Source organism: Exophiala oligosperma (assembly GCF_000835515.1).
Source record: "Exophiala oligosperma strain CBS 72588 unplaced genomic scaffold supercont1.7, whole genome shotgun sequence".
In the NCBI taxonomy this organism is placed as follows: Eukaryota; Fungi; Ascomycota; class Eurotiomycetes; order Chaetothyriales; family Herpotrichiellaceae; genus Exophiala; species Exophiala oligosperma.
In genome coordinates this window covers 397,486-422,546 of record NW_015622824.1, presented here as the reverse complement: position 1 = coordinate 422,546, position 25,061 = coordinate 397,486, and the positions used below count along the sequence as shown (strand labels likewise).

General features: G+C 51.1%; 9 protein-coding genes across 9 annotated transcripts; 7 read left to right on the top strand and 2 right to left on the bottom strand.

The window, feature by feature from the left end:
* Positions 1–399: 399 nt before the first annotated feature.
* Positions 400–4,608, top strand: PV06_07466 (uncharacterized protein; the record flags this gene model as incomplete). The annotated part of the gene is made up of 7 exons (XM_016408716.1): positions 400–534; positions 588–1,111; positions 1,158–1,596; positions 1,658–1,916; positions 1,963–2,127; positions 2,191–2,454; positions 3,113–4,608. 7 exons carry the CDS (start codon positions 400–402, stop codon positions 4,606–4,608), a joined length of 3,282 nt encoding a protein of 1,093 aa, XP_016260470.1.
* Positions 4,609–6,550: 1,942 nt separating this feature from the next.
* Positions 6,551–7,261, top strand: PV06_07465 (uncharacterized protein; the record flags this gene model as incomplete). Its single annotated transcript, XM_016408715.1, has 1 exon — positions 6,551–7,261. The coding sequence occupies one exon, from the start codon at positions 6,551–6,553 to the stop codon at positions 7,259–7,261; it is 711 nt and encodes a 236-aa protein (XP_016260469.1).
* Positions 7,262–7,313: 52 nt separating this feature from the next.
* Positions 7,314–9,119, bottom strand: PV06_07464 (uncharacterized protein). Its single transcript, XM_016408714.1, has 3 exons — positions 8,983–9,119; positions 7,759–8,934; positions 7,314–7,689 (listed from the first exon to the last, which is right to left on the bottom strand). The coding sequence occupies exons 1-3, from the start codon at positions 9,067–9,069 to the stop codon at positions 7,576–7,578; spliced, it is 1,377 nt and encodes a 458-aa protein (XP_016260468.1). The 5' UTR covers positions 9,070–9,119; the 3' UTR covers positions 7,314–7,575.
* A 189-nt stretch (positions 9,120–9,308) lies between these two features.
* Positions 9,309–10,729, top strand: PV06_07463 (uncharacterized protein). Its single transcript, XM_016408713.1, has 2 exons — positions 9,309–9,431; positions 9,629–10,729. The coding sequence occupies exons 1-2, from the start codon at positions 9,422–9,424 to the stop codon at positions 10,675–10,677; spliced, it is 1,059 nt and encodes a 352-aa protein (XP_016260467.1). The 5' UTR covers positions 9,309–9,421; the 3' UTR covers positions 10,678–10,729.
* Positions 10,730–10,897: 168 nt separating this feature from the next.
* PV06_07462 (uncharacterized protein) lies at positions 10,898–12,163 on the top strand. Its single transcript, XM_016408712.1, has 6 exons — positions 10,898–11,100; positions 11,165–11,208; positions 11,278–11,308; positions 11,360–11,403; positions 11,464–11,553; positions 11,601–12,163. The coding sequence occupies exons 1-6, from the start codon at positions 11,081–11,083 to the stop codon at positions 11,771–11,773; spliced, it is 402 nt and encodes a 133-aa protein (XP_016260466.1). The 5' UTR covers positions 10,898–11,080; the 3' UTR covers positions 11,774–12,163.
* A 490-nt stretch (positions 12,164–12,653) lies between these two features.
* On the top strand, positions 12,654–14,730 carry PV06_07461 (uncharacterized protein). The gene is made up of 2 exons (XM_016408711.1): positions 12,654–13,297; positions 13,403–14,730. Exons 1-2 carry the CDS (start codon positions 12,984–12,986, stop codon positions 14,514–14,516), a joined length of 1,428 nt encoding a protein of 475 aa, XP_016260465.1. The 5' UTR covers positions 12,654–12,983; the 3' UTR covers positions 14,517–14,730.
* Positions 14,731–15,238: 508 nt separating this feature from the next.
* On the bottom strand, positions 15,239–17,185 carry PV06_07460 (uncharacterized protein). The gene is made up of 2 exons (XM_016408710.1): positions 16,818–17,185; positions 15,239–16,766 (listed from the first exon to the last, which is right to left on the bottom strand). The coding sequence occupies exons 1-2, from the start codon at positions 16,927–16,929 to the stop codon at positions 15,634–15,636; spliced, it is 1,245 nt and encodes a 414-aa protein (XP_016260464.1). The 5' UTR covers positions 16,930–17,185; the 3' UTR covers positions 15,239–15,633.
* A 272-nt stretch (positions 17,186–17,457) lies between these two features.
* PV06_07459 (uncharacterized protein) lies at positions 17,458–19,336 on the top strand. The gene is made up of 5 exons (XM_016408709.1): positions 17,458–17,816; positions 17,886–18,023; positions 18,084–18,291; positions 18,472–19,110; positions 19,159–19,336. Exons 1-5 carry the CDS (start codon positions 17,788–17,790, stop codon positions 19,234–19,236), a joined length of 1,092 nt encoding a protein of 363 aa, XP_016260463.1. The 5' UTR covers positions 17,458–17,787; the 3' UTR covers positions 19,237–19,336.
* Positions 19,337–21,208: 1,872 nt separating this feature from the next.
* Positions 21,209–24,932, top strand: PV06_07458 (uncharacterized protein). The gene has a single exon (XM_016408708.1). The coding sequence runs from the start codon at positions 21,821–21,823 to the stop codon at positions 24,488–24,490; it is 2,670 nt and encodes an 889-aa protein (XP_016260462.1). The 5' UTR covers positions 21,209–21,820; the 3' UTR covers positions 24,491–24,932.
* The last annotated feature ends 129 nt before the right edge of the window (positions 24,933–25,061 follow it).

Below are 25,061 nucleotides of genomic sequence, written 5' to 3'. Positions count from 1 at the left end.
CCTTCCGACAGGAAGACTAGGTATCCAGTCTCTCGAGATCGTGACTTTTCCGAGCCGACGAATCATCTTAGTCGTGATTTCAGGCCCCCAAAGTTTGTATACACTTGAAGTAGACTTACATGGAGATCCCAGGGCAAATTGGGGGCTCAATTACGCGGTGTCTTCTTGACCTACTCGGTCAGCCACTCTTACAATGGAATGTCCACGTTGGCTTTGATACCAGCTGCGGCAGCTTTGTCCATGCCCAGAATCTATCTATCATTAGGGCAACCCTGGATTGTGGTCGGTACAGGAGAGTTTGAGAACCACAACTACATAAACCACCTTCTACTCTCTGGAGGCAAGATTTTTCCTCCAGAAGCTTGAATCACTTATTCACTCTTTTGACCCGTTTGCACCATGAAGTCCTGCTTCTCAGCATTTATTACTGCACTCCTTTTGAACAGCGCTCCTGCCACCTCCATTCCCACCAAAGGGAAACCTGTCACTGTCAACTCGCCTCTGGATCCGAATGTCTCGCTATCGTACAAAGAGGTGGGTCTCTTGTCAAGGAATCGTGCGGGCTCAAACAAGCTCATATACTGCAGACAAACATCTGTGAAACGACTGCCGGCGTGAGATCATGGACTGGTTATGTGAATCTGCCCCTAGACCCAGCTGAAGGACGCGATTACCCAACACACACCTTCTTTTGGTTCTTCGAATCTCGAAAAGACCCTCGGAATGCACCCCTTTCGGTTTGGCTTCAAGGTGGTCCTGGCTCCCCATCTATCCCGGCAGCTATCGGCGAAAATGGGCCATGTTCAGTGACAGAGAACTCTGTTGATACTATCCTAAACCCTTGGTCGTGGACAAATGAAGTCAACATGCTCTACATTGACCAGCCTGTTTCGGTCGGGTTTTCCTACGACACACTCGTCAATGGAACAATCAATGAGTTCTCGTCACCCTTCAACGTGACAGCACATGGAAACACTGCGCTGAACGCCCTTGAAACCAACTCATCCGTCCTAGCAGGTACATTCTCTGCACAGGGCTCACTTAGCACACCAAATACGACGGTGGCTGCTGCTCGTGTGGCATGGCACTTTATGCAGATTTGGATGAAAGAGTAAGCGTTGGTCAATCATGAACAGAGTCGAGCTGAATGTAAGTAGATTCCCGGCGCTCACACCAAAAGGCCACAGATTCAGCATGTGGGGTGAGAGCTTTGGAGGGCACTGGGTGCCAACCTTTGCCAATTTCTTCCTCTCTCAAAACCAGCTCCTCAAAGATGGAAAGCTCGATAGATCGGCTATCCCTCTACAGCTTGACACGATCGGTCTCGTCAATGCTTGTGTGGATATCGTTACACAGATGCCTTTCTATCCTGAAATGGCCTTCAACAACACATATGGCCCCGTCATCAACAGAACCGTATATGAAGCTGCCGTAGCCAGCTGGCCAAGGTGTCGGAATCTCATTGAGGAGTGTCGTGCTATAGCACAAGAGCAGGATCCTATGCGCTATGGCAATAACACAGATGTCAACACGGCCTGCGCTGGTGCTTATGCTACCTGCTTCGGGACAGTTTGGACAGACATGACTAAATACGGGGTAAGTACAATCAGGCACCTCCCGTGCAAGCATCCAATGCGTAGAAGCTGAGATTCCTTAGCGAGATACGTTTGACCTGACAGCGAAGGTGCCCAGTGCCTTTCCGCCCAAGTACGCTGCAGGCTATTTGAACAGACAACCGGTCCAAACAGCACTCGGGGTCCCACTCAATTTCACTGGTCTCTCTGACCCGGTGAACATTGGATTCGAGTACACGGGCGATTTTGTTGTCGGTCACAATCTCGCAATTCTCGGCAGGTTGCTCGATCAAGGCATTAAAGTCGCCCTCGTGTATGGTGATGCTGATTACCAATGCAATTGTGAGTTGGCTGCTGTACATAGAGAGTGGTTATTGACGATATTTAGGGTTGGGAGGCGAGGCACTCAGTCTGGCCATAAATTCTACCATCAAAGCCGACTTTCACAACTCGGGATATGCAAATATCACTACGAAGGAAGGATCTGTGGGCGGAACTGTTCGACAGTACGGCAATCTGTCTTTCTCACGAGTTTTCAGTGCAGGTCACCAAGGTAGGTGGTTTTCTATCACTATTCGTCTATTTTTCAGACAAGTTGCTGAAACATCTCCAACAGTCCCCTACTATCAGCCGGAAACAGCCTTCGCCATTTTCAATCGTACTATGTCTGGCGTTGATGTCGCGACTGGTGAAACTTTAACAACATCTGGTATCAGCACCAATGGACCTCAATCTGTGTTTGATGTCAAGGTTCCGGTATTTTCCCATCCCCCGCCCCAGTGCTATTTCTGGGATCAGCTGGAAACCTGTACAGCGTCACAGAAAGAGATGATATGCAACGACACAGCCATTCTCAAGGACTATATCATGGTTGGCTATCGTAATGCTAGCGGCGCGGCAACGCATTATTAGATAGTCTGGAGAATTCGAATGGGGGCCGAACCTACAGTAGAGTTGATCGTGGCTAAACAGCAAGCCATTTTCCACCGAGATGCTGCTATTCGCCTGCTCGGAAAACCCTATAGAAAGTAGTGATTATGATTCCTTCATGACAAGGGCCTAGTGGGCCTGAATCCCTCAACCTAGCTCTGGGGTGCATTGCATCGCACTACTTTATTACTCCGTACTGCGTCCTTGATATGGGACTTTGTGGCCACTTCAGTTACCCGACGTCCGATGGGACATCCATTGTTTTTAGTCTTCGTCCCTGAAAAACATCATGACAGGGTTTTCCGAACCAGCCAACGACGAACGTCCTCACGCAAATGTCAATAATATGAACATGATTGTCGGGACGGACCCAGTCAAGAGGAAACGTCCCTTTCTCCCCAAGGTCAGAACAGGCTGCACCACTTGCAAGTATGTCTCTCTGTGTGTTTGGATCCTGACTGTGGCTAAAACCTGAACTCTACCAGGATACGCAAGGTGAAGTGCGACGAGGCAAAACCGGAGTGTTATCGTTGTCTCTCTACAGGTCCGGGTCGCTTTTTCTTTGTTGCTGATCTGCTCGACGACACTGACTTTCCCCATTTCCGTAGGTCGCAAGTGTGATGGATACCAGCATCCGTCAAACACAAAATCTCCGGGCAATGATAGCCTCACTTCACTTCATCCAGGCACAAACGCGTTTACCTCACGGCCAGAAAGGCGAAGCTTCGACTTCTTTCGGGCGGTCGCCGGACAGGGGTTGGGAGCGTACTTCAACCGTCCGTTCTGGACGCAAGAAGTCCTCCGAGCGGCGACACATTATCCCTCGATAAGACATCTTGTCATTGCTTTGGGTTCGGCCTATGAGAATTTTGAGAACGAGGAGACGGCGTCGGCAGACGACCAAGCCATTGGAAGGCATTTCACACTCCAACAGGCCAACCAGGCCATTCGGCTCATGCGTGATCACTTCCAGTCAGCCATGGCTCAAGGTCCTATGTCTGCGGAGAATACAAGTTGCATAATGACGGCTTCTATTCTATTCACCTACATCGCCAGTCTGCAAGGTCACTTCGCCCAAGCCATCGAACATGTCCGGTCAGGGTTGAAAGTCTTGCAAGACTTCGAGGCGGTTTCATCGTCAATCCACACTTCGTCTGCTGCGTCCACAGCAACATACCCAGTCGCATTACGTGACCTGCGTCGCGCCTTGATATCACTCTATGGGCAAATCCGGTGCATGATCAATGACGAAGCTAAAACTCAATGGACTCGGGATCTTTTAGTGTCTGACTTGGGAATCGTCACGGGGTTTTGTTCACTCTCAGACGCTCACTCACATGTCGAAAGACTCTTTCTCAACATGCTTACCTTTCTACAGAACTCCGAAGTCAATCCTCCAAAGACGCCTGAAGAGCATGATGCCTTCCACAAACGCAGACGAGAAATCTTGCGAGCCCTCTCAAGTTGCAACAAAGCAGTGGATCTTCTTGCAGACTCTACACGACACCAAATTGCCCCTGACGGACGAGAAATAAAAGAAGACGACCTCAGTGGAATTCTCATCCTGCGTGTGTATTTGACAATCATAGAGATGAGGATGGGAATGAACGCTCTACGACCTCAGGATCGGGAAGCGCGTTTCGACACGCTCCAACCATGTCTCGAGCAAATACTAAAATACTGTGAAGCCGTCGTAAGCGCAAACAAGAACAACACGTCCAGAACCCCACTGGCAGCAGCACCTTCCCACTCGGGTCTGGGGATAGTGATGCCGTTGCACACCGTCGCTGCGCGGTGTCGAAACTTTGAAACTCGAAAAAGAGCTCTCGATCTGCTGTTCACTTGCTCCAGGCGCGAAGGCATGTGGGATGGTTTGATGACGGGCAAGATTGCCGCCAACACGTACATGCTTGAACGACAGGCAGCTATGGACGCTGCTGGGATGGCGACCCGCACCGACGGTACAATAGCAGTACCCGACGATTGTCGTGTCAGAGAAGTGAAAATCACCTACTCAGGAGACCGCAAAGTCAGTGCTGAATACATTACCGTTGGCAATTGGAAAAGGGGGCAAAGAGGCGTTGAGAAGATGATTCAGTGGTGAGCTAATATTGTAGAGAGGTACAGAAATAAAACTACTGCGATTTAGTCTCCCATAGTCGCAACATCTCCTAGAAAAAGAGTGCTCCTATAAAACTAATAAACAACATCGATTCAGAACAACGTCTACATAATCTGTCAAACTAAGTGCTTCATCGACGTTCTAGGAACGATATCAGGGCCCATTCGTTCGTTATTCATTTCGATCGTCTCAATGGACTCCGTTGACCCCCTTTGTACCATTGGTATGAGCAGCAGCAACCTCGTAATCAATCTTGAAGCTGTACTTGTCGTCGTAGTGCATGGACCAGTACTCGTCCCAGATCTTGGCCGTGACGGGTCCGGTTTTGCCATCACCAACGGGCGAGCCGTCCACGTACGTGATGGGCATGACACCACCGGCGGTGGTGCACATGAAGCACTCGTCACACTGGTACGCCATCTCGGTCGGCACGAACTCGATCTTCATGTCGAGACCGAGGGCCTTTGCGGCGTCGCCCACACTCTTGCGGGTGACTCCCTTCAACACGCCACGGTCGGGGGTGTACAAGACACCGTCTTTGACAAAGACAATGTTGAAACCGGAACCTTCGGTGATGTTTCCGTCGCCGTCGGTCAAGAATGGGTAGTCGGCCCCGCGGTCCTGTGCCTCGAACATGCCGCGGGTGAGGTCACCCCACTGGAGGTTCTTGACCGTGGGGTCCATCGAACCCGGCGAGGTACGCTTGACCGTCCGCGCGACGATGGCCTTTCCTCCGGTGCGCTGCATCGAGGGCTCCATGACCCAGACGTAAGGCTGGATCCACATGTACAGGCTGTTCTTGAGGGTCTCGCCGGGCCTGACACCCCGGACGCCCCTCATGCCTCGGGTGACGACGATCTCGACAAAGGCGTCCCTGATACCGCTCCGGGCAACCATGTCGACCAGGGCCCGCCTGACTTGTTCCCGGGGGATTGGCAGCTTGAGTCGCATCTTCGAGCAGCTGAGTTCGAACCGGTCGAGGTGGTCGTCGAGTCGAAAATAACGCCCGTCCCAGACGGCGGGTACGTCGTAAGTCAAGTCGCTGTGCAGGAAGCCTTGGTCCAGCAAGGGGATCCGAGCCTCCTGGAGGGGCACAAGTTTGCCTTCTATCCAGGCGACCCCATCTTTGAATGGGTTGGTGCTGGCCGCGAGGATCTTGTTACGGGCCTCGTAGCCTGCGAAGACTTTGTCCATGGTCGTCATGGTTGTTTGATTGTGTGATGTCCAGCGGCGTTTTCGAGGTTCTGTCGTAGGACTCACAGAAGAATGAAGCACACGAGACCAAGATGACAAGGAGATGGAAAGTTCTCCAGTAAAGAGCGCCCTCGTAGGTGAGCCGGGAGTTTAAATACCTAGGTAAATAGCTAAGCAGTAGTCAGGGTTGTCGACGAGTTCTCTATCAGGGACGTCTTGCCTGCTGCTTTGGGCAATCAGATTCTCCACATGCGCAGACTCGCGTCCTTGAAAAGCCGCATGGGTGAACTCGATCTGGCGGTTACGCCGAAAGAGGCAACAGAGGCCATCACTTGCCATTATTACTAGGTAAACTTGGGGGTGGTCGATAGGGCACGAGTACTCGGTACAAGAGGATTGATTGTGATCGAGCGGGGACCGACGGATTTCAGCGGGGGAGAGAAAAGGGAGTGAGGGAGGGGTCAAGTCAAATCATCCTAGACGGTCAGTACGGAGTACCTGGGTACCTATGTAGGAAGCTGACGGGCACTGTAAGCTACTATAGAGAGTATCTGATACATGTAAAAATACTCGGCACTCCCTACGCACAAAATTCCAGAATCAACAAGCATACAATTGTTGCACTTCGACCAGATGCACGGTATGTTACTGCGCAGATGATGATGGAGAGAAAAGTGGTCGCCACGTACATCTAACACCTCTCGACCTCATTCCTTTTCAATTCAACCTCATGACCAATCTGATATGCACCAAGTACACCTCCATCTTACACCTTCTCGAAGATCTCGTCCATCACGATACATCGACAACCACCGACCTGATTATCTGTTCGACAAGAGAGGAGTTCCTGGACGAAGTCGTGACCCAACTCGATCATCATCACCATAACTCGTCGACGTCGGTTGGGCGGCAAGACGAAGAAGATGCTCCTGATCTCGTCCCGGCCATGACAACCCCCTCCAGCAGTCATGCTCTCTTGTCACCTACTCTGTTCCTCTTGAGTGCGAGCCAACGTTGTCGTCTTGCATTCTGTCCTTCCATCACCACTCTTCGTGGCTATCTATCTAGCTATCCTCCTGGCCACTTCATTACACCCGAACTCAAAGTCCATTGCAACGGCCACCACATCATGATCGTCAACCTCCTGAGACAACACCACGGCACTACAGAATTCACCCTGCAAGGTCTGTCGCACACTTTTGCGAGCGCCGTCTCAGCGGCTCATAGAACGAGACGATCACTCAGGCTCGTCGAACTGCGGGGTGACATTGCCAGCGACAATCACCATTCAGACCCGGACCAAGGTTCAGGACTCTGGCAAGCCCAGGTACCGCTTCTGAGTACGTCCATCAAGATCCGCGACGATGGAGCATCCTGGGGTCGTCGAACAGTGTCGGTTGAGAAAGTGGCCTCGCGTTGGTTTCGACTTGAAAGCGGGTAACGAATGGCATGACTTGGCCAAGGGATGCTACACGCACACATGCACTCAACGCATCAAAGGCAGTTGTGAATGACGATTGAGTCATGACCGCACCAATGACCGACAATGACTGTTTTCGACTCAACTGTGCTTGTTTGCCCCAAGGGTATAATACAAATCGGTCCTAAAGGCCGACTACCTCATAATGACCGGGAACGAGAGGTACACAATGCTAAAGATATGAATCAACCAGGGTATCTCAATCCAACTGTTAACTATGCCCAACTCCATTCATGCACGTCGTAACACTGGTTTTCGTCGAACTTGACCAGACTTTAGATGCTCTGTTCCATCTCCGTGATATACAGTCCAATGTGTGATTCGAGTTTCAGATACTCCTCGTGAGCCGAGTGCACTTCGTTTTCGATGTTGTCCTTGAGATCAGCCATCTAACGTCGAGGTTAGTGTCAAACATATTCACCAGCAAAACGGAGTCAATGTTGATGGTAAAAACTCACCTTCTTTTCCGTCTGTTCAATCCTCACCCTGCGTCTTTCCATCTCGCGACCTTTCTCGGCCCTCTCGTCTCGGAGCTGTCGCTGGGTTTCCCTCAGCTCGTCCATCTTGGCTTTGTTTGCTTCATCTCGGTCCTTGTGTTTCCTTCGCAGTTCTTCCGTCCGCTCCTCCCATTTCTTGAGCTGTCTCTGCAACAGCTTCTCGTTCTGTTCAACTTCTCGAACATTGTTGCCTCGTTCAGCCAGTGCATCTCTGTTCTTGGCCGCCCGAGCATCCTCTTCTTCCTCCTTTTGCAACTCCACCGCGATCTCCTCCAGCACCTTGACGCATGCCTGGACGTCGTTCTGGACCACTGTGAAGCTGTCCCCCGACGTCTGCAGAGCACGGCCCCTTCGCTCTAGAGCATCAATCTGACCCTTCTCCCGCATTAGGTTTTCCGACAACTCTGTTAGAGCACTCTGGAGTGCGGCGGGGCTCTGTAGAACATATGGCCTCAATTTCTCGCTGTCTTGCCGTGCCCTTACCAGTCGTTCGGTCTTCTCTTCAAGCAATGCCTGCGCACGACTCTTTTCGGCCTTTGCTCGTTCAAGTTGCTCGGCAACTCTTTCCTGCCCCTTACGCAGTTCGAGCAAGCGGGCCTTCAGCTCATCGTTCCGCCGCATCTTCTCCTTGACCGCAACTTCCATCGCTTTTCGGTTGCGCTTCATCTCTTCCAACCTCTGCTCCATGTCCTGGTTCTCAGTGTATAATGTCTCGATCCGCGCTTTGGTCGTTTCGGCCTTGTTAAAATTCTCGTCTATCACGTTTGTGTGCGTTTCTCGAAACCTGACAAAATTTATCGTGTATGAAAAGATCTTGACGAGTCGATCGTGTGTTGGGCGGACGAGGTCGTTAAATGAAAAGTCGTTGATCCCACATTGCTCCAACATCGTGCGTAGTTGAATAAAGAATCCCATTAGAAGTCTTGTTTCAGTCGGAACCAGCTCTGGAAACTCTGCGCAGACATCTTCTGAGGCGGCGCGCATGGCAGGGTCAATCGCTTCGCGAGTCGCGTTCATTACTAGTTCGCCCAGGTGTTCGAAGACCATCTGGATGACTTGCGGATTCGGTTTGAGGAGGTCGGAGGGCTGGAATGGAATACCCATCTCGCTGATACATGATGCTATTTCTTTTTCAGACTAACCAACGTGTCAGTAAACAGCATGCGGTGAAGAAGGGATACGAACGAGTCGCATAAAGTCCGCAGGATCTTCGTCTTTCTTTTTGCTGCGCCCTTGTTGCTGCTGTTGAGAGGAACGATATTGAGAATTCATGATGGGGGGGTGGTGACGGTATCGCGCGGTCAGGCAAGGCAAGGAACAACAATTCTTGAAAAGAAAAGAGTCGTTACCACATGAAAAGGTACTGTAAGTCTGTCTTGTTGACAGAATCCGCGATAGGCATAGTCTGATATTCGGGGAAACACCGGCGATGTTCAATGCCAAGGACTCTCTCACAAGGCTGACGTTCAGCCTTCTGAAGACTTGCTCGAATCCTCACGCTTTCAAATCTGATTGAGTCAAACAAGAAGTTGTGCAAGCCTCATTCGGCCAATATAAACACGCCACGAGCCCCGGAAGTTCTAAGACTGTAAGCATAAGATTATTAAATCACATATTGGTCGTCATGGCATCTGGTAAGTTTCTTGCATGTGTACCCTTTTTGCATCACCACAATTTTCTCTACATGAGTCAACGGTCGGAATGACTTGGGGTATGGCTCTAATGTGGTTGATCGCCTCTGCTTTGTTGATGCGCTGGTCGTTCAAGAACGCAAGAGATGTATTACTTCTCAGAATGATTCGAACCACGTCTGACTCGTTCCCTGGAACAGTAGCCGCATTCGAGACGCCGCCGACTACATCAAAACCATCACAGTCACCCACGACTGACTTTGATGTTGTCGCTTACTACAACGATCTCGTTCAGGAGGATCCGACCATCACACCCCCGATAGCAGCCATCCAAGCACTCATATCATTACTCGCCAAGACACAATTAACAACCATCTCTGAGACTCTCAGCCTCCTGGCAACACATTCACAAAAGCTCCTTGCCTCTCAACGAAATCCCATACCGCTTTCTGCAGGCACCGAACTCTTCCAACGCTATTTGGTCAGCTCTTTCCAACAGAGACCTTCGTCGCTTGCAGATTCCGATTTCACGACTCTACGCCATCATATTCTCACAAACTCTTCCCTTTTTGTAAAACGAGCAAACGAAGCTCGTTTGAAAATCGCCCACTACGCCCTTCCTTTCATCAAGGAAGAATCCACTATCATCACCTATGGCTACAGCCGAGTCGTTCAAACCCTCCTCACACATGCCGCTGAGTCTGGCCGCTACTTCAACGTCATATACATCCTGCCTTCGGCTGGGTTCACCGATAACATTTCCCAGTCCATTTCTAAGTTAAGGAAGTTATCTATCCCGACGACCACGATCCCTCTCTCAGCCATGACCTATGCCCTGGCATCGCTCCCTGCGACATCTTCAGCACCTCAGCTGATCGTTGGTGCCAGCGCAGTGCTGGAAAATGGCTCGGTTGTCACTGAGCTTGGAACCCACCAGATAGGAATGATCTCCAAGGCCGTGTCGATGCCACTACACATTGCAGTCGAGTCTTACAAATTTGTGCGCAATTTCCCTCTGGGTTTTGGACCGCTTGACCTGGCGCGGATGGGTGTCAAGCAGGATGTTCTACATTTCAGCACGAACACGGGTTCACAAGCTAAGGAGCAGAGCACATCCGAAAGTCAGCTCGTCGATGTACGAGATATGGTGGAGATAACTCCTCCCGAACTGATTGATGCGCTGATAACCGAGAATGGGATTCTGACTCCAAAGGCAGTGAGTGAGGAATTGATCAAACTATGGTTTTAATGGGTTGCAAAATGTGCTCTAGATTCCTAGCCACTAATGAGTATGAATTGAGTGTTGTTGTAATCTGGTGTCTGGTACCAGTGAATTTTTCCTGCACTGCATCAGTACGAGCACCATGTAGTGTCACGTTAAGGCCAGTGACGTCGATTGACTTGGCAAGGATGCTGTGTCCAGAGCAGGCGCATTTCCCCATCTTTTTGTCCCTGAACTCTGGCTTCTACTCGTCTCGTAGCTGCAGCTCCATATTATTGCTCTCCCCTTTGTTTTCTGCCTGCGCCGTTTTCTCTCTGGACAGATATTCTGCAAATCTTCAAAGCTCTGATCGTCTTACATTTTGTATTTCACGATCCTCCATCGATCTACCCTTCAAACACTGTCGCATTGACATCGCAAGCTTGACAACATGGACTTCTCCAACATCTTGTATGCCCAAACATGTCAGAGGTGCTGGCTAGCACTACAGTCCGCAGTACTAACGACTATGTAGTCGACTGGTCAATTTGGCCGTTGGTGCCATAATGGTTCTTGGAGGTAAGCCATGGTCTTGGGACTGTCGCACGCGCAGGTTGAAGAAGGCCATCTACTTACATTCCTCAACAGGTATCAGTCAATTCATCCCAGACATTGGAATGTCCGTCGAAATCTCTCCTTTGCGCAAAGACAAATGCTGAGTGTGAAACAGTCGAAACATTATTGTCGGAATCTATGTGATACTTTTCGGCCTGGGTAAGACTACATTTGTGCCGTAACTCCCAGAAACCAGAAACAGACTGACATCATTTCCAGCTGTCGCCGGCCTCGAGTTACTTCCTCAAGTTCCACCTTACCTACCGAAATATGCAAGCTTCTTGTTCTCCTTCCTCGGACGAGGCATCTGTCAGTATTGGGCCAGATTCCTGCGACAAGATTTTAACACTATGTAGTCTATATCTTCGTCGGTAGCATCATCCTCGAACATCACGTTTTGCGCATCATTGCAGGCACCATCGTTGGCTTTGTCGGCGTGGGATACTGCGCACTCGAATTCTTGCCTTCGATCGAACCTCCTTCCAACATGAGGGATGCTGATGCTGGATGGGGCGCGGAACAAGTCTAAGACTTTGATCTCTATGAGGCGGAACATCAAACCATCTTCAGAACGACTGGCACTGGATGATCAATGACCTCAATGACGACAACGAATACCGTGAGAGCCATTTGTCGGCCAGTTCGGGATCCAGGAAATTGGAATTTGACCCAGGGCGTAAAATTTCTTATGCTGGGAATATGTTGAGAATACGGATGCGCTATTGGGAATAGTGTGTAGGGGTGGGATCGCCCTGGGGAGAATCATATGCTCAAGGACGGTACAGAATACAAGACTGTCAACATGATATGAAGGGTGCAGTGTGTCAAGAGGGGAGTGGCAGGGGGAAGTTCGCGAATGTAGAAAAGTTGTAACTACCTAGATTAATTTCTTGAAAGCGTGTAAGATCACGAGAACGCGTCGTTGAACGATTTTCTGACCATACAGGAATCGTAGAGTTAGGTAAGGATAGGTGTTTGGGAAAAGCGTGTCACGTATCCGTGGAGATGAGCCATTGTCCTCAACTACTCCGTGGCGATCAAAGCTATAAAGTAAAGCAACTCCTCGTCACGACAGTTTTTGATTGCCTATCGCCACCGTCACCATGTCGGTCGGGGAGACTGTCGACATCGTACGGAGTACCGGCGGCGGTGGGCTTTGCTCTACATACTCTTACGGAGTAGGTCAAGGAGTACTCGTACTCGTACTCACAGTAACGATGATAACTAAGCAAGTCGGACTTTGTAGTGTGACTTTAACCGTCCCAACACGTGCCGTCGAAGCCATGAACCAATCATGATCGAGGTGTTTGATGCTTACGCTGGGAAACGCAACATTCTCTCCACTCGCGCCTGCCATGGGCTCCATATTCAACTTCTGGCGTCACTTTCGCCCTCTTTGCCAGTCTTCTCAGTCACTCAACCTGAGAATTCCATCCTGTCCACGTTGCAAATTCCCTTTTCTTCTCGAAATTCACATTCTTTCACCCTGTATATACCCTATCACCCCGTGTTCGACTGACGAAAGGTCTCTATAAGCGCTCTTAGGACACATCTCACTTCTCCCCCTTGGTGCCTGGACTGGCGGTTTTCCACTGAACTTCACCGATCTTTCCACCCTACCCATCATTCCACAGGGCTCCGGCGCCTTTTGTTCGGTCCTATCACGTTTCCAACCATCTCTCTTCTCTCCCTGCTAGGTTTAAAGCCTCAACAACCAAGGCAAGAGATCTCGAGGAGGCATGTTGGCCGTGCGAAGTCCCATGGATGCTTTGCCACGTTCCGCCTCGTTGGGCCCGGAGCGGGAAAGTCTTATGCGACACCCATCCGCCGAGGACCTCGACGCTGCTCATCAACTTGTGTCGTCTGCGCGTGGTGAACGTCACGGATCGCAACCACAATTGTCCGCTTACGATGGGCATGTGAGTGACGCCGCCACTGAAGGTAGCCATCCCAGTCGGCCGAGCCCAAGACCCGAGGCCGCCGAAACGCCACGTTTGTCGCATGAGCAAGCGGAACAGCAAGAGGACAGCACCGTGCTGGGCCAAGTCTGCAGGTATGTACAGTTCGCGCCCTCTATAACAACGACAAGTCTACTGCTAATAGACCCGATGATGCCCTTAATTCGCTTCTTACGATTCCCCACTAATTTATGTATTAGCAATTGTGGCACGACCAAGACACCCTTGTGGCGGCGATCACCAACAGGTACGACGATATGTAACGCTTGCGGCTTGTATTTGAAAACTCGAAATACACCAAGACCGACCACCTTCAAACGTCCAGCTTCAACTGCTCCTGGAGAGAGTCCGCGTCAACGCGCCACCACTTCCCCTGTGGCAGCAGGATCTCCAACCTCAACATCAAACCAATCCACCAGTATACCTTATAGAGCACCCGAACATACCCCGGGTTCTTGTCCGGGTGGAGGCAATTGCAATGGGGCTGGCGGGGCCGAGGGTTGTTCAGGATGCCCAGCCTACAACAATAGAGTCGCACGCTCTACCAACCCTTCAGCGGTCGTGACGAGTGCCCCTCAACCTTTGAGGGAAGAAGCTCTCCCATCTACTTCGGTTCCCGCTCAAACCCAAGCCGTCAACACCGATACCCAGTCTCAGCCTTCGCCTGGTAACACTTTAGTTGTCGCCTGCAAGAACTGTGGCACCACGGTCACGCCTTTGTGGCGCCGTGATGAGCAAGGTCATCCTATCTGTAATGCATGTGGCCTGTACCACAAGTTACATGGTGCACATCGACCTGTTCAGATGAAGAAGTCCACCATCAAGAGAAGGAAAAGAGTCGTCCCAGCATATCCGGATTCACAACGACCGGACGCGCCTTCCTCTCAAAAGACAGTCTCTATCTCTCCCGAACCCGTTTCACCAGAACAAGCCGTCTACCAAGATTCTGTCGACGCGTCACCTGCGCCGAAGAGGAGGAGACCGCCGCCTACCGTGGACTACACCGGTTATGTACCCGAAACGGCGAGTAGCGACACTCAACAAACCACTCCACGACCGCCAGAGGAATACAGAGTTCAGGTGCAACTGGCTGCTGCGGCCTCGGAAGGCATGCATCTGGATCCTGCCCTGACAGATACCGGTCGACGGAGCCAAGATCGAGAAGTCGGTCATTCAGTGGTTGCTGATTCCGAACGAGATCAAGAGCTTCTACGAGCAGAGCGACGGGCACAATTGATGCGTGAGGCTGAGGTTATGAGGGCAGCTTTACGTGCGAAGGAACGAGAAATCGACGATCTATCTTACGTGACGTGAGAAGACACAGAGATGGAAATCATTACCGTCACGCAGTTTGGTCGTCCAAGAAATACGAAAGATTATGATGAAAACATGCTCGAGGGTACACCCGCAAGGCGCTGGTGGTTTATTGTGATTAATGCATGAGACTCAGAACTTCATAGGTTCTTTTTTTTTCGAGATACTATCAATTGAAGTCTCATGGACGGTGCATCTTGCATAGAATCGTGCCACAACCATATCGTCCTTCTATACCCAAGATGATTATTCGTCACGATCCTGGTTAACCTAGTTCCGGCTTGTGGTCGCTAGACACTGATGCCTCGCAGTCATGTTCTGGCCACAAACACGCGAAAACTTTCGGGAGCATTCAGGGCGATGCTCGCTCGTGCTGCTTTCTCTCTTTTCGTTCTTGCCAATCACTCACTACCGGTTACCTGATCAATGGCGAGTCAAAAGTTTGATCTTCTCCTTCTCGTGGGTCGTTCGAATGAGTACAACATGATGTCCTGTACGGGGTATCTACTTCCGACTTACGTAGTAGGTAGGGATCCCGTCATGGCAAGTGGTGTTGGTGGTGGGCGGCACCGACCATACATTTCGACGCTTCACCCGTAGGTGAAGATCAAAGTACATCAACCTTGCAAAGGCCAACACGATACAAAAGTCAACGTTGCGCAAACTACAAGCCGAGGGGAACGTCACCTGTATCAGGGTGTTGGTTTTCTACCATAAGTACCTAGTAGTCTCTCCCAGACCACTGCTGAGAGGGACAAAGAAAAGAACGCAAGATCCAACAAGTCAGCTTCCCTGTGCTGCTGCTGGGGGTCGATCAGATATTGATCTTCTCTATGATGTGACCGTCGACTTCATAAATCATTTCGTGTTTAAAAAAAAAAGGCGCCAGGCAACCCAAGATCGACTGCCCTTCTAGGCGAGTTCTTTTTTTCCCCTTGAACTCGATTCTCTTTACGCAGTACCCTTATGCCATACTCGCCGCAACGCTATGCTGGAAAGGGGGGTATCATTCATATGCAAATCCGGATCGCTTCACAGAACACCTCACCAAGGCAAAACAGACACCAAATGTCCCACGCGTGTTTGACCACCAAACTCCTTCGACCGTGTGCTGTGATTATGCTCGCAATGTCGATTTTGGTCTCTCTGCAACCGAAATCATTCGTGGGCTGGAGGACTCAGATGGTTGTGGTCTATGTTTGAGGACGTGAACGGACGGACGAGCTTGTTGCTGCGATGCTTGCTTCGTGCTACGAGAAACATGCTTGTAGTTCGAGTGGTCATCGTCAAGGACTACCGGCATGGCTTTGACTGTAGTAGTTGGGCGCTCTTGAAGGGGGGCATCAGACGAAACATCGGTGTCTTGAGTGCTCAGAGGTGTGTCTGGTCCAGGGGATTCGACGAGGAGACGTGGCGAAAGTTCACCGTCTGGGTCTGGAATGGTAACTGCAATGTCTCCACGCTTTCGAGCGCTCTTGCGTCTGTCGGCACGTTTGTTTGATCGAATTGGTTCTCCATCATCGTCTAGGGATCTCTTTGAGCTCGAGCTGCGTTGTGATGAAGTTACCGACGGGCTTCTAGCGCGATACTTGTCATTGAGCTGGTCTAGGTTGATTTCTGTCTCTTTCTTGCTCTTCTGGAGAAAGTCTTGGATGAGCTCGGAGGATAATTCTGCTCTGCTGTTGCGAATGGCTCTTGAAGTAAGGCTCGACACTGGGGAGGAAGATAGAGTGCCGCTGATGGAGTTTCGAGGAGCATCTTGAGGTCTGAGGAGAGGGCTATTGCGGCTTCGAGGAGTTGAACCGTCTCGGCTTCGGGCTGAGTCATAGTGTGCTCGCGTGACCTCGTCTCCGCCGTAACAGATGTGCAGGGGTGCTGCAATAGAAGTATTGTATCGGTGTTCATTTGTGTAGGAGATCGAATCTCTGTTGAAGTTCTGAATGCGTGGAAGGTGGACCGTCACGTCCTGGTCAAAGACCTGACAGAAGGCGACCAACTCAGGTTCTCCACCGTAGGTTCCAGGTCGCGACATGAGGGAAAGGTACGCTTCAAACGCGTCTTCTGGCTCTTGACGGACGGCATTTGCAGCAGAACGGAGGGTTCGGCGTTGTTGCACATCATCCTTGTGGACATAATGCTCGAAGACTGGTCGGCAGGTTCGCATGTGGTCGATAATGCTCGCACGTATCTCGGGGTGTTTCGCCGGTGTGCCGTAGAGTTGGTCAGAGAGAGATGCAAACAGACAATTGCCTATAATCATATCAGCATGCCAGACAATCAAACGCAGGGCCGAGAACATACCATCTCCAGCTATCTGCTTCTGATACATGCCCATTTTGACCAGTCCAGGCCATACAGCCTTAGGCTTTCGGACCATGCTGGGAAGCTGCGTAGAGAATGCATGGTCAGCCATGATTGCCCAAGATCCATTGACCAGAGCATCGGGAGGTTGTCAAAGAGAGAGTATGTGTCCAGAGGCCTCAAAGAGACATGGAGAAACGTCGTAAATGGAAGAGACAGCGTGGACAAAGTGATGTTCGGCCGCTCCTGATGGACTTGTGCAGGGGCTTCGTGATGATTTCACAGGGCACATATGGTCGTAACTGATTGCGGAGGTGCAGTGTCAAGGAGGCTCTTTGATTGACTGACTTCAGCCAGGAGCCCCCAAGACACCGACCCTTAGGCAGACAGCACGGTGCCCGAACAGAGGGAAAGGGAGGGAAAATGAAGCAAGTTAGGCGAGGTGAGGGGGTCACTAGGCGTGGCTGCCAGTGTGTGGCTTACCTGTTGCACTTGTCACCTTAACTAAACTGCCCCCTGCCAAAGGGGGAATAAGCTGGATGATGCGGATAGGAAACTCTGCCGAAGACAGTTAGCGGGTAGATATGGAAACCAAGAGGATAGCAGCTACCTGAACGGGACACTTAGAGAACTGGTCCACAGACAAAAGACGCCCTGCGAGTAGTTGTCATGAACTGATACTGGATTTCACGATGGTGGCGTGAGAGGAAGGACGAGAGTATTTAAGAAATCTATCTCTACATTTGTTGCGTATCCATCACAAGAAGTAAAATTTCCTTCAGGTCCTCAATAGTCACGCCTATTGTTCTCCTCTCTATTGTCAGGTCCTCAGGCAAGAGAAACCCTTTTTTGCGTAGGCAGAGTTTTCTTCATATTCACTGCTGAAAAATAAAAGAAAAGTTCATTCAGGGGTCGGTTGGACCACTCACAATAGTCTGGTATTCACCACCAACCTCACCCTTGAACAGTTATGTCAGAAAAGACAATTGTCGTGGTTGGGTAAGTTGTGCTTCACTGCATTTGAATTCTGATAAGCATGGCGGCCCTCTAACACTCAGATCTTGTTAGAGCTGGTGTAGTTGGCTTGACAACTGCACTATTATTGACCCAGAATCCGAAGTTCAAGGTCACAGTCGCTGCAAAGCATATGCCAGGAGATTATGATATTGAGTATGCTTCACCCTGGGCCGGGGCGAACTACATGCCGTGAGTCACACAGATACAGAGACACAATTTTTAAGACTGAACCTTATGCGATCTGCCTAGAGTCTCGGTGACTGGTACACCATCACAGGAATGGGACAAGAATACATGGGCGCCACTCGCAGACCTAGCACGTAACCACCCTGAAGCGGGAGTTCACTTCCAAAAATGTGAGATTTACAATCGCAAGAAGGACATTTCATCCACGACTGCAGCATGGTTTGCTGAGCTTCTCAGTCCGAAACCATGGTTCAGTACCATATTCGACGATGTAAGTATTGCAATTTGGGCTAACTCTAGTCAACCAGCACCTGCGGCTTTGTTTGCAAAGTTTCCTCTGGACAGGCCCTCCATGCCATGCTTCCTGCTGCGCGGTGGTGTAAAGCTGGACGGTACCTCCACAATTGTTTGCAGCATCAATTCCGGTGGGTTTGGGCTAATCTTATTGTAGTTTTGCGAGATACCCAAGAAGGATCTTAAACCTGGAGTCGACAATGCGACGCGCTTTACTTCAGTGTGTATCAATACAGCCATATACTTGCCCTGGCTGGTATCCCAATGTCTAAAGAACGGTGCCGTCTTCAAAAGAGCAGTATTCAAACACATCTCGGATGCCGCAGCTCCAGGAGTTCATCATCTTGGTGGTGCCGCAGACCTCGTGGTCAACTGCACGGGACTGTCGGCCTCCAAGCTTGGTGGTGTCATGGACAAAACGGTCATTCCTGCGAGAGGGCAGATTACGATCGTGAGGAACGTAGCACCTTCGATGTATTCACTTTCTGGGACTGACGATGGACCGGACGAAGCCTGTTACATTATGACTAGGGCTGCCGGTGGTGGTACAATCCTGGGCGGATGCTACCAAAAGGGGAACTGGGAATCCCAGCCAGATCCGAGCCTTGCCACTAGGATCATGAAGAGATGCGTTGATATCTGCCCTGAATTGACCGGCGGGAGGGGTATCGAGCACCTGGATGTCATTCGACACGGTGTTGGCCTGAGACCTGTTCGAGAAGCAGGCGCCAGGATTGAGAAGGAAAAAATCAATGGTGTTTGGACAGTGCACAATTATGGACATGGTGGAGCTGGCGTCAGTAACCAGAAACATCCCTCGAGACTGAGCTAATGATATCTACAGTACCAATCTTCGTACGGATGTGCACAAGCAGCAGCAAAGTTAGTGGAAGAAGCCTTGGAGCAACGGCCAAGATTGTAGACAGAAAACTTACATACGATGAACGCGAGAATATTTTAGTCGCCAGATGGTATCCGTATATAGGGTGAAATGAATTCGAAAAGATGCTGTTGAAATAGTGCACGGTTGTTAGTGGCTTGTTGGTTTTTCGGATCACACGGTAAGATTGACTGACGGAGGCCTGTGCCCTTCGCAACATCGGCATCTTCCATCCAGACCATATTTTCGACCGCCATGTGGCTAGAGGCCCAGATTGATCAGATTCCGACCTCGTCCGACCGTTGGGATTACTGGCATAAATCGGAAATGAAGTGGCTGTCAAAGGCGCAATTATTTCTATTGTGACTCGCGTATCGAGAGATTACCGGCATACAATAGACCAACAAGGCGCCGCTGACGGTTAAATACTCCGGAAAAGCGCCACAACCGCGTACTACGGTAGGTACACAGAAAGGTAGCTCCGGCCTTTGTTTTTCTAGTTACTCTCCGTCGCCGTCTTGGGACAGCACCCGCCAATTGATGCGTGGTTCCCATACGGAGGCACAGTCAGTAGTAGAACACGCCGACGAGGTCGGAGGAAAGCGGTGGCGACGACGATTGTCCCATCATTGGGAGCTCTCGTACGGATATCGAGATGCGTGAGCAGACGTCTTGAAACAGGATTATCGAGTCCGAGACATGAAGCCGGGAATGGAGAAGATCGATGCAGGACGGACTCACTGTGTTCGATCCCGGCACGAGTACACTACATATTAGCTACCTGGCTAGTCAAAGTCCGCAAGCCAGGGACAATAATATTGTCAACTCGGTTGTCACTGGTACTTGGCAGTTGGTACCTGGTCAACAAGGTCGAAGTCTGGTAGCATGCTGCAGCAACGCAATTCAACATGTACCTGTCAAACGTCACCACACATCACCCACCAACACAAGATGAATGAAGACTTGCGACGACTGGTACCAGTAGAGACCGGTCGGGCGCCACCAATCCACTTGTAACTCTATAAGTTACTATTTTCTGTGTCCGTATGGAGTGTAGAGTGATAGATTGTGATGGTTGACGACACGGCAATATGGGGCAAGCCCCGCGCCTCGCATCACTCCTGCGACCTTGTTCATCGCTGCTGAACGCCCAAGTGCGAAAGTACGGATAGCGAACGAGGGTGTCGAGCCATGCTTCACCAATCTTGCCCACTACGTGGTACTTGTGCCTCAACTTCTGTCGTGTTCCTTGCATGTCAGACGCCGCTTGGACTCCGCTTGGTATTACGCCTGTACCTCGCATGCCTGTCCATGCTCAGAGGAGCCTCCCTTGCCTTTTAGGGATTTGCAGGCCGCCGGTCAGAAACAGACCACAGGTTCGGGATTGGAGTCATCGTATCGACGGAAGTTTGATGATCTTGGCCTAGGGCCACTAGGCTAAGGTACAGTAGCTGGAGGGTGCCGTCCCTAAACAGAGACGATCGTAGAGGGTGCAGGGGCAGGAGAGGTCTCTTCTCGCGCTCATACTGGTCGGATGGAGGACAGGCGCTGATTGGGACGGTACTGTGACGGCGACCAATGCGCGCATCCAGAGCAGTTGTAAATCTGTGACGCTCTCGCTCGTGCAAACAGGGTTTTTGCTGGACAAGCTGAACCTTGTTCCTGTGATTGCCAGCAGTTCCACCTTGAGTAGTGTAGTCCGTAGATCAGAAGAAGATCAAAGGATGGCTGGTCACGATGGCTGTGATGGTCATGCTGGTGTCATGGCTTGGATAGCTAGGCGGAGGCGTAAAGGACGCCTAGAGAAGAATGGATCTCCGGGCACGAGTAATTTGAAGTCCACCAATCTCTACCGCCCAGCAAAGGAAGAGTTTAAGCAAGTTTAGCCTGGGCTGGTGCCCGTTGTTCATGCAGTGCCTGGCGTGTCGTTCCAGCACCCGCCCGCACGCCGCTCTTTGCTCTCTTCCAGTTCTCAAACATCCATCGCCCTCATTCCGTCATTCGTCGCTTGCGGCTTCTACCACCAGCTATTAACATCAGCACCACCACCACCACCAACTCGTCCTTCGCCCTCAATTCGCTCGTTCCGTCACGTCCACCACCCTTTCGACAACCCCGTCAAACGACCTGCATAGACTTCGCCTTCCATCGCTTTTCTCTTTTCCATCGTTTCACTCTCGTTACAACCATCCGCCGCCCTCGAATCAATCAGTAAGCTGGGTCTTAGTTGACTCAATCATCCCGACGCTCATTCCAGTCTAATTTCACACGTGCTTTCTGGAGCCCCCTCCACAACAATAGCCTCGACTGTCGGCCGTCATCGAGCATTTTGCTGTCTAGAACCTGTCACCTGGTTCCATTCCACCAACATCTTACGTCTGCCAGTGCGCATGGTGCTTTCTCCTGCAAAACACTTCCCATCTTCTCCCCAACTCCTGCTGCCAACCATTGCCCGAGACCAGCAGAACGTTTTGCCATTAGAACCATCGCGAATTCGTATTAACCACTATCTGGACCGTTGTTGATGTCTTCAATCCAGCCTTATCATCCTCCCACCCTACATAACCTCGTCCCTTAACGGCGCTCCTCTCGCGTTGGATCCATCCTTCCTTTCCGTGGGTTCAGCATGGGATTTTGGCCGTTCGGTGGACGCAAGAACGCCCGCGCCAGCCAGCCACATCTTCAACGACCGCATACATTCGGCGAAAAAGAGGAAAAGGACCTGAAAGCGAGGCCAGGCTCGGACAGGGCCGAAGAGATGGGAAATATGGCTCGCAATCAGACCCATCGAGGCCCAGATGACAAACCTCGAAGGCTGTCGAAGCAGAGACTTCCTAAGAATGTCTCCCGGGTCCAGACTGCTCCGGTGAGTGGTCCTGGTTCGGAGACGTGGAATGGGCGAAGGAGCTCCGCCGTCGAACCGAGTGCACTTCATGGACAAAAGGTGTACGCTCAGGATCCTACTTCTCAGATGAGCATTGGGCCAGAGGACTTCACAGCCTTGCCACAGGCTCCGACGCTGTTGGCCAGACGTGGCACATACGATCCAACCTTAACGCGACGGAAATCGAGCAAGAGGAAAGCGGAGGACTATGCTCGGGAGCGAGAGATTCGTGCCATGAGCTCGCCAGACTATAGACTGAAGCGGCCAGCATCTTACTCCGGCTCCGGACCATTACGTCGCGATACACAGAACGTCCCTGGGGATCTCAACAGGCGGCTGCAAAGACCCAATTCAAAGGTGTCATTACCGTTACCTGAAGTGATTCAAGATGCCGAAGATTTCGAAAATCAGGGGTCGTTCAAGGTGGGGATTTTGGCCGCATTGGCACCTCGGCCTACTCTCACTTATGTCAGTCATCCTCGTTCATCGACCGGGAAGCAACCCGCGAGGATAAGACCGTCAGTTCAGGAAGCCATCGAGGAGGAGGCCCCTGCGTCCAGAAAGCGCATAGATGAATTGGCAGATGATCTGGATGCTGGTGCTCTGAGAGAGCTAATGGATCGAGATCGGAGACGACACGAGCGGAAGAAAGCCGCCGACCGGGAACGTTTACAGCGGAAGCTACAACGTAAAGCCGATCGACAGCGAGAAGAGGAACTGAGAGGCTATCCTGTCGCAGCATCACCTACGGGACCTGCAGACTTGGGGACTGAAGCCGAGGAGCAGAGAGGTAGGAGGCTTCGCAATGCGAGTGCCGGTAGTTCAGAGTTTGCCGCAACTGCTGCACCACCTATTGGCCGAGAACGAGCAGCCGATCCTTTCAAAGACCCTTCGCCTGGGCATAAGTTTGACACTTCTCAAACAAGGCCTGCAAACCGCATTAGAAACCCATTCGAAGGTGAAAAGGATGTCGACATCATGCAAGACCCTTTTGATCATGAGGAAGACGAAGGTTCGGTCGTGCCAGTCAGGTCGCCTCTCCGAACCATATCACCATTAAACGCCAAGATCAACCAGCAACCCCTACAAGCCACCACGATCTCGCCGCCTACCTCGCCTGTTCATCGACCCTCCGATCTCCAGAATTTATCCCAGACATCTGTACTCGCACGCGAGACTGCTCCCGACGTTGCGGACCACGGATCTGCTGGTCGGCGCGCTTCGGATCAGAGCAGTCAACAACAACAGCTAAGCTCGTGGACAAGCTTTTTCAGACGTGGAACGAGACGAAAGCCGAGCGCGGCAGACCGTGGCAGAAGTACACCTTCAGAGTTCTCTAATACCTCTCGCGAGTCTTTTGCCCGCAAGCAGCAGCCTCCTCCAGTTGTTGTTCCACGTACGTTTCGAAAATCGGACTCCTCAGGAGTACCTCAACGAACAATGTCCAAATTTCGAGAAGACCTCCCGGAGTTTCCTATCTCACCACCAGACTCTCGTGTGCAGTCTCCTGAGGCTATGAGTACGGCTCAAGCGATTGCTGGACAACATACTGTCCGCCCATCCCATTCTGGCACGCTTGATGGCATGAGTCTGGCCACAACCTCCAGCAATCCCGCATTGGAAGGCCAACAGCTACGGAGTGCGGAGAGCGAAGCAAGTGCTGCGCCAGTTTCCGGGCATATGTTGTCTCAGTCTCTTGCCTCAGTCGACTCGGAAGGCTCATGGCTCTCTGGTAAACCTGCCAAGAGGATGTCGGGTGGTTTGAGCCATCCGCTCCGTCAAAGCGTATCCTCGATACCTCCAAATGCTGTCCCGGGTAGTTTCGAGACCGAAGAAGAAGAAGAACTCGCGCAGGACGAATATTTCACCAGACTGAATCCAGAACCTGGCGCACGCCGTGATTCCGTAGGATCAGCAGGACGTAGGGCGAGCAGCAACGTCATCGACTTGGAGCGAGAACGACAGCACAGTCCTATTCCAGATGTGCCACCCGTTCCCACTATTCAAGGAGGTGACGAGACTTGGCACGCCGGCCTTGGACGCCAGGCTACTGTGGTGCGTCAAGCTACGAGAGCCAAATCCAGCGAAGGTCTTTTGAAGGAATACGGGGCAGAGTCGTCCGATGGATCTCGACGGTCTAGCTCAGACGGGGACGATGAAGCCAGTGACGGCGAATTGCTCGAGACAGTGACGCCAGGCACGGAACTCGCAGGGGTTCCAATTCTACGAGCACGGAGCGTGGAGTACAAAGGCGGCCATGCTCGGCATATCAGTGCCGGGAGTGCCAAATTACTGGATATACGAAGAACGTCGTCTGTGTCACAAGCAAGTACGGCTCAACGCAGTCCGGGATTGCCTCAGAAGAAGACGATGATTCAACATCGATCACAATCACCTCCCAGGCAGCCCTAGACCCGGGTTGCGAATACAATTTTCCTATGTTCACACCTTTCTTTTCCATACCAGTCGGCCCAAGATACGCATTGCACACGAGACTTGTGTATGCCGGACGATTTTGATGATATAAAAAGATACCCCCTTATGTCGCTCATTTGACCATGGAAGATGACACAATGGAGAAGGATAGCTTGGATGATTTGGAGCCTTTAGCGTTGAACGATTTAATGTACAGTCAAGGCAATTGATTTGCCATGGCGGGCTTGATGTGAAGCGGAAGTGTATGCAAATACAAAAAGTCGGGATCAAGAATGGTAATCACGTTCCGCCGAGGAAGAAATTGGAATCCAAAAGACACAATATGTACCACAAGAGAAATGGAAGAAGATGGACACATTTATTAGATACCTGATAACTCTGGGTAATCTGGACAATCTGTTCATGGCTTCATTTGATGCGTGATTACTCAATACCTATTGAGTCTTGGTCGTAATCGCAACCACAGAGCGGCATGAAGTGACTCCGCACGTGACTTGGGGTATTCCAAATATCTGACGCGAGAGGCCTCTGTAGTCGGCCGTATCTG